The sequence below is a fragment of the Taudactylus pleione genome, unplaced genomic scaffold (assembly GCF_031769625.1).
Source record: "Taudactylus pleione unplaced genomic scaffold, aTauple2 ptg000116l, whole genome shotgun sequence".
NCBI lineage: Eukaryota > Metazoa > Chordata > Amphibia > Anura > Myobatrachidae > Taudactylus > Taudactylus pleione.
In genome coordinates this window covers 25,503,105-25,522,361 of record NW_028284518.1, presented here as the reverse complement: position 1 = coordinate 25,522,361, position 19,257 = coordinate 25,503,105, and the positions used below count along the sequence as shown (strand labels likewise).

The window sequence follows — 19,257 nt, the reverse complement described above, 5'->3', positions numbered from 1 at the left end:
TAATGGATTTTAAAATTTGTGAACTAGTACCGTAAATTCAATAAAGGCTTCTCGTCCCTCGTTTCTCCAATTACTGCCTTGACAGTAAGGGAGCCAACCCTACACCATGGTCTCCCGAAACTGAGACCACCTTTCAGTTGCTCAAATAAACCTTTATTACTGCTCCTGTCCTGTAACAAGCTGATGTAAGTAAACTTATTTCTTGGAAGTTGACGCCTCCTCAGATGCCGTAGGAGCGGTCCTTTCTCAAAGATTTGAGGACAATAAATTCCACACTTGTGGTTATTTTTCAAAAAAAAATCTTGCCTGCTGAAAGAAATGACATTATTAGCAGTTAAACTTGCATTGGAAGAATGGCGCTATCTCCTAGATGGAGCAAACTTCCCAATTACTATTTATACTGATTATAGGGAGAACATTTAAGGGTTGATTTTCATCTCGCAAATTTACTAAAGGTAAAGTCGGGAGAGATATAGAGAGATTTCTAACTTGAGAGAGCTAACTCGAATCAATTCACCATCGGGACAACTCGGAAGTACTTTTCACCTAAATTATACATCTCTCAAATTTACCAAGAATCGGGATGACAAGCTCGGGTGAGATGACAGCAAACTCTCTGCCAAATTGAAGTTTTAAACACTCACCTCCAGAGCTGCGAGTTTGCCAGAAACATACACAGATCAGTGTGATTTATGTATGTTTCTGTCTGTCATTAGTTAAATTAGGGTTAATTTTTTTTTATATATATATATATATTTTATTTTGCAAAAACATATAAATACATTATTTAAACATTACATCTTCCGATATTACATTTTCCATAATACAGGGTCTAATTCACCAACAACTTAAATTCTTTCCCTTATTTCTTTCCCTTCATCTTCTTTTACTATTATTACCTCTTTCTTTCTAAATTCATAGTCCCTTTTTTGACCCTAACTTGGTCAAAAGGGTACATTTCCGTCTAAAACCTTAGTATTGTACCATACAGTATCTTGAAAGCTTTTTTTCAAGCTTATTTTCATATTTTCAGATAGTGTCAGTACATATGGGAGCCAAGTTTTGAAGAAACTATCTGATAATATTTCTTTATTTATTTATTATTGTATTAATCCATTCCATATTAAATAAATGTGCTATTCTCAATATCACTTCTACAATTGGTGCTTCAGTTTCTATCCACTTTGACAATATAGTTTTTTTTTTACTACCGCGTTCATTTTTACCAAAAGTATCTTTTCATTTTTTTTTTAATTTTCCTTACTCACTATGGCCCTCATTCAGAGTCGATCGCAAGAAGCGATCGCTCACTCTGAATGAGGGCGGGCACTTCTTGTTTTGAAGTGCTGCCTCCAGGTCGCAAGCTAAGCTTAGCTTGCGATCGGGGTGATGGTCACGATGGTCATCATCATCGCGACCATCGGGGCTTCCGACCAGACCCTAAGGTTGGGTCTGGGCACTCTTAAGCCCCAGGGAACTTCCTGCTCTGTTTGAGAAGGAAGTTCCCCATTGACATCATCAATGATGTCAGTGGGGCCGCCCCCAAATGGCAAGCGTTCCGACCGGAACGCCTCTGTTTGGCCGGGCACGCCCCCGGCCCACCCAGCAAATGGGGCGAGCTGTCACTCGACATCGACAGCTCGCCCCGTCTGCTACGAGACCCCTAGCAACGGAGAGCCCGTTGCTAGCCAAGTCTCACGCATGCTCCCGTCGTGCGCATGCTCTGTGGGGACCATCGACCCGGTTGCGAGCGCATCGGCGAATCTATAATTATTTGTTCTACTGTATTACATTGTTAAAGTTAATTTTGTATAGATCTGTTGGCTGGGGTAGTATTTTGATCCCCAAATAAGTCATATTGAATTTTACCCACTTAAATGGAAATTTGTGATCCCATTCTCTACGCGCTTCTGGGAAAAAAGCCAGTGCTTCTGTTTTTATTGTATTTATCAGGAACCCAGAAATGGAACAAAAACTTTCTAATTTATCTAGTACCAACATTACTGACTCTTTTGGGTTACTAAAATATAACAATAAATCATCAGCAAATACTGATACTTTAATCTTTTGGTTTGCAATAATTATTCCTTGCCATTCCTGCATGTTTTCAAATTGGCGTATTAGAGGGTCTATGGCCAGATTGAACAGCAATGGCGACAAGAGACACCCCTGCCTTGTCCCCCTATACAAAGTAAAATGTCTTGTATTAAATTCTATTAATGGTGAAAAAGGCTGATGGTGATTTAAAGCGCCCGCTTTATCCCCGTATTCAATTAAAAAGCTACCAAAAAGGGGAGCCGGCGAAATAGGATCGGCGAAAAAAAAATGGGATTTACTTGGAATAAATTGTAGGACCCCCCTAAAGCTGTCAAAACATGGGAGAATCACTATGGGTACCCCCGTTTTAACCTGCAAATGAAACTCGGGGTTTTACATAGCCGTGGCATGTGTTTTTTTTCCGACATTGAAGAAGTGATGCAGAAGAGCACTTAGGTTATTTTTTCTGTTTTTTTAAGTGGTCCCATCAAATTTGGGGTACATAAAAATGGGTACTAGGATATTTTTATGTCCCTACAGTAATTTTTAAAAAATTCTGCAAAAATGCACCTGCCGCTAATAGCCTATTCTAGAAAACACCTGCCGCATACTTGCAGAATAGCCCTGAACCTATTTCCCTATTCTTAAACATTTTTTTCACTCCAATTTTTTAATTAATTGTTTGGGGTGTCCCTATTTTTTTTAAAAACTTTTTTTGACACAGTTATTTTTAAAATGTCATTCCCAGGGGTGCAGGCTATTTTTTTTAAGCCTGCAACCCTAAACCCCAATTCTGCACTTTTTTTTCGCCACCTATTCAGTGGTGAAAAGTTATCCCTGTTTTTTTTCAAAGACTTTTCAAACCTTTTCGAAAAGTCTTTGAAATTGAATACGGGGATAATTGAAATTGGCGAAAATTACGTCATCAGCGATAATCTATTGCCAATTCCGAAATTTTCGCTCCAAATTGAATACCCTTGTTAATGATCTCTTGCAGTTCTTCCTCAGTTATTGGCTTGGTCAAGTTATCTCTATCCTCCTCTCTAAGCTTCGGCAACTTAGCCTGTTCAAAAAGCTCTGTTCCTTTACCTTGATCTGTATCTTGTTCACTATATAACTGTTCATAAAACTGGCAAAATTCCTCTGCTATGTCATCTGGATTATTAATAATCCCTTTTGTAGGGGAGTTCATTTTCATAATGCATTGCGAGAATCCAGTCTGCCTAAGCATGGCTGCTAGTATTTTGCCTGATCTGTTACCCCATTTAAAGTATCTATGCTTTTGAAAATTGATATCCATAAGGGCTTTCTCTGTACATATTTTATCATTATATTTTTGCCTATTCTCATCTGTTGTATGCTGTAGCATTGCCAGATATGCCTTGGCTAATGCATCACTATATTCCTGAGTTTCCTGCCTTATTTTTTTATTTTTATGAGCTACATATGCCATAATATTTCCTTCCCCTTATTACTGGTTTGGAGGCTGCCCAGAATAAATTGATATCTTGAGTATGCTGTATTAGCATAGTTAGAGAAACTCTGTTCCACAAATCTTTTAAAATCTTCCGATTCCCTCAAGTAAGAGGGAAACTTCCAGTTATATGAACTAACTATTGGAACCATTAATTTTAACTCGAACCAGATCGGAGCGTGGTCTGATATAATTATATTATATATTCCTGTATCTGTACCCTGTGTATAAGATTTGCAGATACCAACCACATATCTATTCTCGAAATGTTTTGTGCGGATGGGAGTAAAAGGAATATTCTCTATCTATCGGATACTTATATCTCCATAAATCTATCAGCTGCATAGTTTCTTTAATGTATATTAATGCATTGGTGCCTTGCCTCTTGCTCCGTCCACACTACCTGATTTATCTACATTTGGGGCCATTACTGTATTATAGTCTCCTCCCATTATTAAAAATCCCTCTGTCCATCCCCGAATTGTGGAATATAATTTTGCAAAAAAGATGGCATTTGGGCTATTTGGCGCATATAAATTCACCATTGCATATTTCTCCCCTTCTATCAGCAATTTTATCATCAAATAACAACCTTGAATATCTATAAAAATATCTATAATCTCATAATTTATAAATTTACTAAATAAAATTAGTACCCCTCTTTTTTGTGGTGTATGATGCAGCTATATAATCCTTAATCCAATCACTCCTAATCTTATTATTGTCTCCACTCCTCCAGTGTGTTTCTTGGAGTAACACTATGTCTGGTCTAAATTTTTTTAATTGTTGTATGATTTTTTTCCTTTTAATTGGGGTATTAAGACCCTCTATGTCCCAGGAGACAAATTTAATCCACTGTTTTTCTCACCTGGTTTGATGAGTTATTCACTAACCTCGTCATTCACTAAAGGGCTTAGAAGATATCTTCCTTCTACCAATATCTTTACTACTTACTTCCATAAATATTTACACTGTGTATCTCTAATCTAAACATTTTCATAACATAGTTATTTTCCAATTTGAACCAAAGTGTATGACAGTCTTGGCAACTTACACCTCTCGAGCATACCTTCTTAATTAAATTAAGTGTATTTCTACATTCTAATTCATTTGTGCAATACCTTCTTTTCAATTTTTCATACTTTCTAACATCCATTATTTCAATATTCAACTTCACACAAACAAAATAATAAACACAGAAAAATTGAAATAACCAAAATATTTCTTGCGCAAATCTTGACATTTTACCTCTTGTGCGTGCTTCCTTAACCTTCTTAATTCAATTGTATATATTTCTACATTCTAATTCACATGTGTATTGCCTTCTTTTCAATTTTTCATACTTTCTAAAATCTATTATTTTTGATATTCTTATTACTTTATGTGAAAATTCATATCTTCTATCAACCTTTTGACATCTCCTGTGTAAAATAAACATAATAACCCTTATACTATAAACCTTATTATTCGACATTTTGTAAGAATTCAAGATATCCCCCAACTCTTTATATCTATACAGATATCTAAATATATCCCTGGGTGCACTTCTCTTTTCCACCCATACATTTTTACACTTCAGCCACATACATTTACCACTAAAACCTTTATATATCATACACCTTTCAGGAAAAATAGGAAAAAAAACCCCACCAAAACATACCAAAAAGATAGAAGATGAAGAGAAAAATTAAAAACACCTTTGTTAAATATTGTCATACCAAGACATTAGCTTATTTGTTTTCTGATTCATCATATCCATTTAACCCCCACATGTCTGCTTCTCCAAGCCGTATATTGTTACTTACCTCCATTATTTCTCACTCTCCCCCTCTCACTGCTTTTTCCCCAGTTATCCCATACCAAAAATCTAGAGGCCTCTTTTGAAGAATCAAACATGTACATCTGATCATCTTGTATAATTAGCAGTTTTGCTGGATATAATAGGGAAAAACTGATTTTTTTCGCAAATAGTTCTTTGGGGAAAATTCTCGACGTCTCATTGCCACATTATAGGAGAAGTCCTGAAAAATTTGTATTTTAGAACCCTGATAACTCAGATTTGATTGTTTCCGGTACATTTCCATACGCTTGGCCTTATCCGCATAGCTGCGAATTTTCACAATTACTGGCCTAGATCTCTTCTGTTCCAGCTGTTTTTCTGGGCCCACTCTGTGGGCTCTTTCAATAATAGTAGGGTACATTGATCTATCTATACCCAATTCTCTGGGCAGCCATTTTGATACGAATAATTGGTCTCCCAGAAACGATAAAAATAAAGAACTGCCAGAATTTGTAAGTTATTTCTTCTACTTCTGTTTTCTAGGTCCTCAATTTTTCATGAAAGGCCGCAATAGCCCCTTCCTGTTTTTTTTTAACATGATTTTAGATTCTGATAGCTCGTCTTCTAAATTGGATATTCTTTGTTCAGCTTCCATAAGTTGTTGGTCTTGCTGTATGATTTGCACTAATGCAGCGTGTATTGATTTCTTTAATTCTGTTAGGCCAGCTAGTTTTTGATCTAATAGGGGAGATATAATTTCTGATATTTCTTGTGCTCTTTGCATTGCTTGCATTCTAAATTGTGAGCTTTCGCTATTATAGATTTCTCCCCTTTAAGTGAGAAGGCCGTGCTGGGAAGCTGCTAGGTCAGACGCTAGAGCGCCTGTGTTCTTTGCTGCTTCCGGTGCCTAGTTACATGCAGGGAGCCAGGTATGTATTACCTCCTTGCCTGCTGTATCCTCCTGTTTGTTCCCCCAAGGAGGCCTCTCCACGCCAGGGGTACAATATTGATCTCCCCTGGCTCTCCGTGGAGGTTAGAGGAGCTCTTTAAAAATGTGGCCCCGCCCACCGGAAGTCTCCTCCAGGGTTAATATTTTTTTCAAAGTTACGTAGGGTCTCCCCCCCCCCGAAAAAATTTTTTTAGGTACCAGCACCAGGCTGCTGGGCCAGTCCTGGTTTTTAATATGGGGGGTCCCCCTATATTTAAAACCAGCAATGGACCAAAACAACCGGGGTGTAATGTAACAGCCGGTCTCCAGGGCCAAAGCATTCTCACTCCAAGCCGGGGATCTCAGGGGAGGTGGGGACCCCTGAAAAAGGGGTCCCCCTCTTCCAAACCCCAGGCTTGGTATGAAGCCCAGGGCTCTTCCCTGCACCCTGGGCTGTAGGTACGGGGGTAATAATGTGTAAAATTAAAGAAAACTATTTTACAGTGGAACTACAGGTGCCAGTATGCCTGCCCTTTGGCACTTGTGAAACTACAAGTGCCAGCAGGCGGCTGGCACCCTTACCTCCACTGTAAAGTAAATAGTTAAACAAAGACATTACACACACACCTTAGATAGTACAAGTGTATTACACACATACATCAATCACACATACTTACCTGTACCAGCCGGTCTGTCCTCTTCTGCAAGTAGAAATCTGTGTGCATGGACCTGAAAATAAGATCCTATACTCACCTTCATCCTCGCGCTGGTCTCCGTAGGATCCAGGGGGGGTCTTTGCCAAAAAAATGTAAAACTTACGTTAGCGGTGTGTGTGTGTGACCACATACCCCGCTAACCGGCTCCGACTGAACAGTGAGAACAGTCAGGAGCCGCCAGCCAATCAGCGGCTGCTCATTGTAGACCGGCCGCTGATTGGCTCCGGCTACTGACAGTTCCCACATGGGAGAGTCAGCTTTATTGCCCCAGTACCCACGGCTTAGGGGTGCGGGGAAGAGCCCCGGGCTTCAGACCTAGCCTGGGGTTTCAGGAAAGGGAGGACCCCTTTTTTAGGGGGTCCCCACCTCCCCTGAGATCCCCAGCTTGGCATGAGTGGCGTGGGGTGATAATGCTTTGGCTCTGGAGACCCGGTTAATAGGGTCTCCGGGCTGTAGCATTAAGCCCCGGTCATTTTGGGTCCAGTGCTGGTTTTAAATATAGGGGGACCCCTAAGCAATTTTTTTCCCCCTATAATTAAAACCAGGACTGGCCCTGCAGCCTGGTGCTGGTACCTAAATTACGGTGGAACCCTAATCGTTTTGTTCCCCGTAATTTTAGGTGCCAGTACAGGCTGACAAGTCCGGGGCTGGATAGGCTTTTGGGGGAGAGTCCCCATGTCATTTTTTTTTTTAAATAATTCTACCCGTTTTTTACAGGTCTAACACACAAGCAGCCGGGTGAGTAATCTGCAAAACGAGACATTCGGGAGAGATCTCTCGTTCTGCTTCACCACTCGATTTGCCTCAAATCGCCTGTTGATAAATTTGAGAGATAAAAAAGTGATTAAATCACCCGAGTTTTGACGAATTCCAGCAAGATTCATCCCTTTGCACATCGGGACCATCTCGAATCTTAGTAAATTTACCCTAAGGAATCAGATTTTTTTGAATAATATTCAATGTCTTAACCCTATGTTGGTCCGCTGGGCTATGTTTTTTACTCGATTCAATTTCGTTCTAACATTCCGTCCACGTTCTGCGAACCATAAAGCGGACACCGTATATTCACCTCAGAGGATCCTGATGAAATTCTTAAAGAACACTCTGTCCTAGAATCCAAGGACTTTGCACACTAATATTATACCACACATAGGAAAAACCTATGTATCTCCAGAACTACAGAAGCAATTACCGTTATGGACATATTTGCAGGGCAGACCGGTGTTCACAAAACTACAGAATTTTTGCAGCACTCATACTGGTGGCCTTCGATGAAATCGTATATAGCAGAGTTTATTGCATCTTGCTCCAAATGTGCGCAACATAAAACCACCTGTCAAGCTCCTGCAGGGAATCTTGTGCCCTTATCCATTCCTACACATCCTTGGACGCACCTGTCAATGGACTTTATCATAGATTTACCACCCTCCAAGGGGTACACCACGATCTGGGTGATCATTGATTGGTTTTCAAAAATGGTTTACTTCGTTCCACTTAAAGGATTATCTTCTGCTCCTGAACTAGCTCAACATTTTATTTCTGAGATTTTCCGGTTACACGGTCTACCCACAGAAATCATCTCTGACCGCGGTGTCCAGTTTGTAGCAAAATCTTGGAGATCCCTCTGTTAAGCCTTACAAGTTAAATTAAAGTTCTCGACAGCCTACCATCCCCAAACCAACGGTGTAACGGAAAGCGTTAACCAAGACTTTTAAACATTCCTTCGTATTCACTTATCCTCCTCGCAAGATAACTGTATGGAATCTTTGGATGGACCTTGGGCAAAATTTGCTTACAACAATACTTACCTTTCTTCCTCTGGTCATACCCCATTCTTCACTGTGTATAGTACACGTCTGTGAGTACCTGAGTTCCAAAGTGTACCAGTGTTCGATTTACCAGCAGTTGAATCTTCCCTGCATTTGGAGAGAGGTCTACTCAGTGCTCCAAAAATTGTTACTTCATTACAAATGTTGGGCAGATAGAAAAAGGAGAGCTGTTCCAAGTCTAAAGGTTGGAGATAAGAGTGTGGCTTTCCACTCGAAATTTATGAGTTTTCCTTTGATGAAATTTGCACCTCGCTTTATTGGGCCACTTTCTGTAGAGGAAATTACCAACTCGGTAGCTTACAAACTCAAAAAGCCTCCATATCTTAGAATCCCCAATTAATTTTACAATTCACTGTTAAAGCCTTTGGTCCTGAACCGGTTCCACAAAATTCTTCCTCAACCTCCTAGGGTCCTACTGAGAGAGGGGTTGAATTTGAAGTCAAGAAGATTCTCAACTACCGTCTCCGTTATGGTCATCTCCATATTTACTGTACTGGAAAGGTTATGGGCCACAGGAACTGCTGGGTAAACTCTTCTGTTGTCCATGCACCTAAATTAGTCTGCAAGTTTCATACTGAGAACACTGAAAAGCCCACAAAGTGTCCAGAGGGCCACCCTAAAAAAAGGGGGGTAATGTCACAGTTAGCCTGGAAATACCATGGAGGGCCTGGGACTTACCAGTCTGGGTGCTCTGGCAGGTTCCATGTAGTGGGGGTGCTGACTGTTAGCAGTGCAGATCTCCCAGAGGTAATACTGAGCTCCTTGGTCTGCGGAGATGTGGCAGCCTGAGGTCAGGTCTGACGCTGCCGGGTGCCACAATCTTTGTTTTGATCACATGAACAGTATGAACCAATCTGGTGATGGTAATGCTCAGCTGACTTTGGCAGCCAATAGCAGTCCAGCCTTGGGTATAAAAAGGGTTCTTGATAGTTCAGAGGTTGCCAGTGCATCTAACACAGCTAGTCTGTGTGCTAGTTCTCTGTGCTCCTCAGCTATGCTTAGTTATCATCCAGAGGTCTGTACTGCTGATACCAGCTAGTACTCCTCGCTCCTGGTAGACTGTATCATTTGCCACTTCCTTTCTCCACTTTCCCTGACAGCCTGATTCTTCTGTCTAAAGACCTCTGTGATCTAACCCGCTACCTGTGCAGTCCATACTGTGTCCCACCTTTCATGGACCCCCTCAGCTTCAGTTCAGGGTCTCCCGACCTCCTGTCGTCTCCTGTAAGCGGACCTTGTGGCTTCCACTAGTCTGCTCTTCCTGAGATACAAAGATTATCCAGTACTCCCGTGGCTCCTGTTCCCTGCTTTTCCATTTAAAGGCACAGTCATCATGAGTAAGAATCCTATCCTACCAGCCCTGTTGCGGTTTCAAGAACCTGCTCAAAAGGATACTCCTGTCATATCAGTTCCAGACACTGCTAAATCTCAAGGAGGCATTACTTTGTGCATGCAGCAAAACTGACACTAGGATCCCAAAGCATACCCTTGAGCAGGTGTGTCCAGTCCACAAGAGGTACATGCATTTGGAGCCAGAAGAGGCCATGGTGCTCATGATGTGAGGAATGATGAGAAACTTAACTGATTCTTTAGATTGAGCTCCTACCTGAAGGGTTAGAGGATTCTGAATTGAACTGCACCATTCAGAACCCTACTGTCATCACAGTTTGGAAAACAGGGATCACAAGAGGCAAGACTGGTAGAGACAACTTAATTACTAGTACTGATGAAATTAAGTTCTCTGTGTCACCAGAATCAAAAAAGGAGGGTTACAGATCCAGAGAGTCAACCAATGGAGACTGAAATGGAGCATACACTATGCCCAGAAGAAGTAGGAGAATAGGAGTGGAAAGGTGTCTTTGCTCAATTTCTTGCGAGCATTGTAAAAAGCACATGCACATGCTATTGGTCAAGGATATCAGGTCATCTAAAGAGGAAGGTAAGTCACTGGATTTTATCTTGTTTTTAATCTTATTTGAAATAACTGCACCTACCTTCCTTGACCTCTGGCTGAGACATAAAATAGTGGTGGTCGCAGAACAAGCACATACTGGCTTACCATAGATACTGCTAAAGGATTACAGGAAGGTAGCACAGTCATGTAACAAAGGGCTTCCATAGGTGAGAGGTCCAAGCCACAACCTGAACTTAAGCGATACAATTATACAGTAAAATTGCCAATAAAACAAATCAAATTGGATTGTGCACTGATTATGGAACTTACAACAAATCTTGAGCTACCATCTTGCTTGACAAGAGCAGATATAGATGGGTCCCCATACATCTAGCCTCCTTGCGCGTTAAACAGCCCTTCCAGTTGCATCATGCCATGGCATTACTTGGTAGCACCAGGCATCTTTTCATGTGACTTTTTACCTTCAAAACGTCTTTTTTGCATAGCCGCTGACACTGTAACATAGGATTTAGCATGCAGATACGCCCGCAGTCGTACACAGAATATCGGCATGCCGCATATCATTTTAACCAGCAGAAGCTGCTTGTGCGTCCTACCCATGCGAATAAGACACATTTGAAGGTAAAAAGTTGCATGAAAAAATGTTCGCAATTTGTAGCGCACAGAGGATAGATGTATGTGGACACATCTGTATACATGTAACTGTAGTTGCACACACCCCCTCCTCCCCAAGATACCATGAAAACACCCCTTAGAGGTACTTACTGAATGAGGGGGCATAGTTGCCTCCCCTCCTATGACCTTATTCTCCCAGCACCCCCGGGCGACTTAAACCCCATGGATGGTTACACCTACTATCCTAAAATCCAATATTTGTAAAATGAAAAAGCATCCATCCCAACCTCAATGAACAAGTTACAAAAAAATACCTAAATCTGCATATTTAGAAAACAAGAAATCACCCATTCACTCAATTCCCGAAGTTGTTACAACAGTATCCAAAATGTGACCGAGTAAACATTCTTGGGACACAATACTTGTGCCAGGGCTGGAATGAAAATTGTATTGAACACACACTGTAGAATTAAAAGTGACAGTGTATGAAACTGTGTGAGGCAGCATGTCTTGGACCCCCAGTTTTCATACTCTCAATGAGTACTGGTGCCCCTGGTTAAGAAATCCTGGTCTAATACATGACCAGTAAAAAGGCCCAACATATTCAGAATGTGTATACTGTATATGCAAACAGTAAAGAAAGACCATATCAGCAGCACCACTAATAATGAGGGATCCAGTTTAATCGCTACTTAAATCGCCACCAAAATTAAACTTCAATAATAAATCAACCAGGTGTGTTATAAATGTAAAAACTTTCAGTAGATTAGACATTTTTCTAGGCTTATTATAAAATATTGTACATAAAAACTTGTACTACAGACAAGAATTTGGAACGCTTTTCTGGTGTCCCTAGCCAATTTATAGATGTATCAGGTAAGGAAGCATCTGTGTTTCCTGTTTAATGTCAAAAGCCTAAGCGGGCAGCATTATACTTCTGTTGCATCGGTCCAACAGCAACCTTTCACATTCTCCCAGTACAGAGTATTACATATTCAATAGATCCTACATTCACAACAGTAATTTAAAAAGCGATTTCTGTATCAGTTATCCAAAAGTTGATGAAATTGCAGGAAAGTTATACTCTTAAACTTGGATACTGTTAAGAAGTCCCCAAAATGACTAACATTCAAATTGGATTGATTGACTCTCATAGTATAAAAACGAAATCCATGCATTCTGAGAAACTGAGTTACATTTATAATAACTTACGGTATTATGGTTACATTCCTGTGGCTAATTTAATCATTTATATTTTAAGATCTTTTGTTGCGTTCCATTATTAAATCGGATGTACAATAAAAAAAATACTTTCCTGCGTTTTTAACTCTGGAAGACAAGGGCATCAGTTAACTACCCTGTCTATACATGTCTAGGTGACAGCATCCCAATTTGAGAGCCAGCTAATCCATATTAGCCCATGCATGTCACAGATACTTTTTTTCTCCATATCTGTGTTTATTAATATGAAAAGAAGGTTCTATACAGCACAGATTATTCTGCAAAGGAAATTGTTTTACTCTTCATATCCACAATTATTAATATGAAAGAGAAGTTGTATACGGATTACTTGGTCAAGGTAAAATAAATTCTATAACTATAAAAAGATGCCTCTAGTAGTGGATTAATTACAATATTAAATGCCAAAGTACTGTGCAGTAAAGGAAGATATTTTATAAACACATCTATAATTAAGATTTAAATGAAAAAAAATTTGCTTTAATATGTAGAAAGAAATTGTTTATCATTCATTTTTATCAGTTTATGAGTGGCTCATTAAGCCCCCCGTATGTGTGCCTTTGTGCTTATTATACAATAGAAAACAATGCATTCTCTCCAATGAAATCCTGGAAGATAGGCTGTTTATACTTTTGGACCAATGGAGTGACCATGGGTGACCTACATACTTTCAACAGGAAGATGACTGCAAAATAATCCAGAGAGAAAGTAACAGGGAAAAGACTAGCACTCACAGATATCTATTGGTTATTACTAGCATCTGTAAGGTTACAGCTGTGTTCAGTTTGGGGTGAGGATTTGATGGTTAGGATTAAGAAAAGATGTGCAGGGGCTCTTAACTTTTTTACTATTACAGAGCTCCAATGGATTGCCCAAAATCATCATCATGATCACCAGTCCTATTAGGTACCAGTATGACTTAAAAAAAAATGTCAAATCACAGAAACAAAAGCTACAGATGTGTCCTCATGCACTTAGCCTCAATACGCCATGCGGCGCGATACACCTGGCATGAGTGAGCCACAAGGTCCTGTGAGACTCGACTTGCGCCGAGCGTCTTTTTCCGTCCGAAACACAATGGAACCTGGTGTTGAAAAAATCCACGGCCGTTGCATCATAGCACTTTGAATACAGATTCAGACTCAGTTGCACCCAGATACAGTATACAAGTATCCGTGTGCGACTAAGACACATTTTCAGGTGATAAAGATGCATAAAAATACGGGAACTGGCGCGGCGAGAAGGGCTGTTTGGCGCAACTGCCGCAATAATGTATGAGGACACATCTGTAGATACCTAGTGAGATTTTTGCTGTTATTTTTGTGCAGTAATACCATGGAATTAAAGTATAGTTACCGATAATGTTACTTGCATGTCATCTGTCACATCCAGTTGATTTCAGGTTCAATAATGCACATATGCTTATCTTTTCAAGAATCATTAGTGCAACATACCCATGTCTATTGTCAAAGGCAACTGAACACTAAACCACTAGAATTAAAGTTCTGTGTTAAGAATTGGAATGTGTAGCGGCACAAAAGCTAATGTATGGTGTGCCCTGGGGGAAGTGCAAGGAGTTGCGGACTTTATGTTTGTACGTGTAGGATGTATTTTCTACATCTGTAAAACATTTTAAAAAGTAGAATGTAAAAGTACATGAAATCTAACATTTGATGTGGACAACAGTTTGAATATTATCCAGAGTAGCAACAGTTTATTGTCAGTAAGTGAAGCCCAAAGAATTTTTTTTAAACAATCTATTCCTCAAAAACAACTTAATAATTGAATACAAATAATACAGATAATAAATATCTTGTGGCAAATTTACTTGGTTCAAGGCCGGCTCTTGGGGTGTTCGACCAGTGTGGTTGAACAGGGATGCCACCCCATAGAGGACGCACCCCTCCCAACATCCCGATTTCAGCAAGACAGCACTGTCCCGCTGTTTCACCTGTTCCACCCGTGAGCCAAAGTGTGCCGCGGGTGGTCTGATAGGGAGGTTGGGCACCCCCACCACACAGCTGTGCGGTGGTGTCGGACCCCGGAGTAGCTGAATCGATGCTGCGCGCATGCGAGCGGCATCCATTCAGTCCCGGGGGACGGCTGGGGGAAGGAGTGCTGGGCTCACCCCCAGCCTGACGTTACACGGGATGCGTGTCATGCGGGCACACCCCCAAATAACGTCACTTAGGGGGTGTGGCCGACTCCGGCACAGGGCCGGCGCTGACTTGGTCATATTCTTTTTTAGCACAAAGGGCATGGTTCCATCCCACAACTTAGGGACAGTCTAATACCCCTATTACACTGACCTAAAAATCTCGGGTTGATGCGCATCTAGCAATATTTTATTGCATTGCAGTATTGTATTTAATGTCATATATCGATTATAGATTTTTGAAAGGGTGATAAAGATGAATGGAGCAATAGTAAAATGATACAGGTTACCTTAGAAGCTATTGCAGCTAAAACACCAACTAGAAGTGGAGACAACTCAGAAAATATGACCTAATGTGCAATGACATATCTTGTCCTACTTTTGCAACAACCATTAAAAGAAGAATACATTTGTAGAAACATTTTGTAGCACAAATGCGCATATATTATATCTATACAGAATGTTTTACTATGCTGTATATACACATTTATTTATACCAGTGTCAAGACAGCATGATGCTATCTCTCCAGTGAAAAATGTAAGTATGAGTAATAAAACGGGTTCAGAATAGAGCAGACATGGTATATGAGCATACTTAAATCATTGCGTTAAAGCAACAAAATAATCTATATAATGTATCCAAGAAAAAAATAACCTCTCCTTTCTATTACACTCCTTTACACAACTTTTTATAAGAACAATTTTTTCCACCACAAACTTTTCACATTTCTATAGGTACTGCCTCCAACATTACATAGCACCACTTCTATAGTCAGTGAAAACAATTCAACTGTCAAGGTTTGTTCCTATCCATATTCAAAGCTATATCATGACCAGCTGCACAATGCCATGTAACGTCCTTTACACTTCAGCTATGGTACCTAACTACCACCTTCATCTACGCATAGCCCGGTATCCCATTAGCCCCGATCATTTTTCTGACGAAAAAAACGGGCTGTTATAGCAATTTTTATTACTGGGTATCCAGTTAGAGCCTGTTTTTTTTAGTGAGAAAAATATCCGTGTCTGTGAGAAAACACACAGGGACTGTGAAACCTGTGTGTTTCGCGATCGTTGACACGAAAACGGACTGTTTTCAGGGATTTTGTTTGGCCTGCCTGAGGCAAGTGAAAAACAATCCCCAATAAATGCCGTCTTTCAGGGCTAATTGGATAGACCCGGGGATAGATTAGTGCCCGAATAATGTTCAGGCACTAATTGGGTAATTGGATACCGGCCAAAAAAGCAACCTCAGCCCCCAAACTTTCATACCACAAGGAATATACAGGTCCCTTTTTCTACTGTAAAGTAAAATGTACCATGTACTGTAGCATGCATTAAATAGTAACTAACATTATGAGTTGCTCCATATCGCAGTGACACAGAATACAATTGCACCACAATCAACAATGCTGGCAATGGCGTAACTACCATAGGTACAGAGGGTGTGACTGCTACGGAGCCCGGACCGACCCGGGGCCAGACCCTCCATTTGTACCTACGGTGCCAGGCCTCGGTCCGCGGCCCGCCTCCGCACTCCCTTCTCCTCGACTTACCTGTTTCGTGGTCGCGCCCCCACCGCCTCTGGCTCTCCTTATTGACTGATACTGGGAGGAGATGTGGAGGACTTACCACAGAGTAGGTAAGTCGAGGAGAGGGGGAGTGAGGAGGGTGCGGAGGGGGGCAGTGCGGAGGGGGGGACCTAGGGGGCCCATTAAAATTTTGTTTTGGGGCCCCCCTAGGTCTAGTTATGCCCCTGGGGTTCCTCTTGGTTGGAACCTGACAGAAAACCCAGCTCCCAAGTACAGTTTTTCCATATTATCAGCAGGCAGCAAAGGGTTACAGTTATATTCTCATCAGCAGTTAATATACATGCATGCACATAGAGATTTGGTCTTCTCATTGCCGTGTTTGGCTAGTGGCATCCTGAGATGGCTCAGCTAGTGACGAAAAGCCTTGTTAAAATGACAATGACAGATCTATGAGGATGGCAGAAAGAGGAGCAATAGGTTGCCACTGGAGAAATCTCTGATATTTATGAAGTCAATATCTTTTTGATTTGAGAGAAGCGAAGACAAGATTGGCTTATCTACATTCCATAAATACAGTACACCCGTTAGTCTCTTTGGGTTGTGGGGAATTGTGGACCGGTTTCATGTAGTTATACAGACCTGCCAGATGTGCACAGTGAAATCTTTCTCTTCGATAACTCTGTCTCTGTTTTTCCAAAGTGATACAAGGGAGGCCAAGGAAATGAGAAGTGCTAAAAGTCCAGCGCATGTGCTGTATATACAAGAGAAGCAACATATTAATCATCACATTACAGCAATACAACCATGAAATGCATTCAACTCAGAGTAAGCTAAAAATCTCATTTTTTTTTACTAATATTGCAAACTAGCTACCATGATTTATTCTCCCTTTTCTCTGTACATCGCAAGTTGATGAACAGTAAGTAAATGCCATTTATAAATTCCTCCCTATTACTCTATCACAAATGACCTTATATGTGGGCAATTGAGCATAGTTTTGTGTCATGTACTTTGCCAATCAAGTACTAATTATTTGGAAAATTCTAAACTTTTGTTATATGTGGTACATAGTAAGTAGAACTATAATTTTAAACACTGATAACTTCAAATAATGTAACTAAAATAATAAAAGTTCAGATTCCATGAGAGACTAACGATGAACTGTAACAAACCTGCATTACTTTTTATACACAACTTATCATAGACCAAAAACATTCAAAGAGAAGAATCAGCTATTTATTCTAACTGTACCAAGGTTATAGGTGAACTGAATTAAACATTGCTGGTTTTGTCTAAATCTGAGTGAGAAACAGGTATATTCAATGCACTCAGAAACATGAATGGAATATATTTAAATATACATAACTATATAAACTTGGGGACAATTTCAATTAGGTGCGAGGTTACCGCAGGTGAAAGATTTTTGATACTCAATTGGGTACAGGGTTTTGATTTTATTTATTTTTTTAGTGCACATGTTTTTTTTCTGAGCGACTCCAGAGCACGTTTAATTTTTCCTAAAATTTATATTTTAAGGAAAAATTGTTGGCACCTGCTCTGGATCCCTTATGGACACCCCACCCTCTCCCTCCTAATAACTAAACAATTGGATGTTTTCAATGAGCTTAATTACTCATCTTCTGCAGGTGTAAAAAGAAGAGAATATTTTCTGGCTATACTAACCATATTAGCTAAGGCACCCCCGGCCACAGCATGCACAAACTACGCCCTCTTAAAGGACTTAGGGCCTGATTCATTACAGATCACTATTGCGATCACAGCTGCGATTATGCATGCAGTCTCACTGCGAAAACATGTATAATGATTGCAATCGCAAGGACGCCCACTTCACCTTACACCCATCCGTAATACTTTGCAAGTCTGCGAAACCATCGGTAACATCGAGCACACTTGCACAAGGTCAGACCTTACTCAGATATTGCTATCGCACGCAGTGAAAACTCCAGCTGCATATGATATCGCAGTGCCTAATTTATACACGCCTCTGTAACGGTGTTCAAACACACTGAAACGCCTACGTTTGCCAACCACCACTCCCAATTGCTCACTTCCTGTCAATCACTCTGCGATGGGTCTGCGTAGTCACTGCCATTGCAGTCCGATCGCAGTGGGGTCTTCGCGCACGTGCACTGCAATGCATAAGCATGCACAGAACGCAACAATCGTCCAATTGCGTGCGTAATCACTGTTGCGATTGGTAATGAATCAGGCCCTAAACACCTTGAAGATGCAATTAAAACTAAACAATTTATATGACATTTGGCATGTTAGCCCCATAATGAAGGACTCTACACAATATTCAGTACAACATTGGTCATACAGCAGTATAATTTTTTTTGTCTATCCCCTATTTTGCTGAGCGTATGGGCATAAATATCACTTTAGATTTTATCAACCACTCATGCAGCTCAGCAGATAGCAACTGGATGATTCTATCCTTCAAGATAATAATCAAGTACACAAAGTTAAAGAAGCTATCATAGAGTATTTAAAGTTTAACTCAAGGGATCTAAATGATACCATTATAAGAAGCTCACAAGTAATGATTTGAGGCAAGTTAGTGTTTCCTCAGTGATGGGCAAACAAGCAGCCCAAAAGATAACTTCCATAGAAAACTACCAGAGAATATTATTATCTAGGCACAAACTAAACCTGTCGCCTGATTTCTTATCTCAGATAGAATCTACTAAAGGACAGCTGAATTCTAGAAGAGCTGCTGCACCCATGCGAAAAACTTCAGAAACGCTTTTATAACAAAGCAGACAGTATTTTCGCCAATGAACAAAGACAAAAGAGAGCATGTAGCCTTACTGGAGAGACCAGGTTTTGCAATAGCTCCTTGTCAACTTATGACTAAAGAATTGTAAAGGAATAACAAGTTTCTATACAACTTGCCTAAACCTCCCATCCTGTAACACAGTGTCACAAACCACAGTATTACACAGACTAGCCTCTATGGCTCCACATCAGATTACATATGCACTCAAAGTCGGTCTGTGAAAGACTAAAATATTAC

The 19,257-nt window shown here is 40.4% G+C and overlaps 1 protein-coding gene across 5 annotated transcripts in view; it reads right to left on the bottom strand.

Annotated features, from left to right (window-relative positions):
• Positions 1-19,257, bottom strand: part of PIGN (phosphatidylinositol glycan anchor biosynthesis class N) — a 491,207-nt gene that overhangs the window by 157,982 nt on the left and 313,968 nt on the right. For all 5 annotated transcript variants that reach the window (XM_088471817.1, XM_088471818.1, XM_088471815.1 and 2 more), the window contains one exon: positions 16,860-16,971. In XM_088471817.1, coding sequence (XP_088327943.1) covers positions 16,860-16,971 — 112 coding nt within the window. The remainder of the gene's footprint in view (positions 1-16,859; positions 16,972-19,257) is intronic.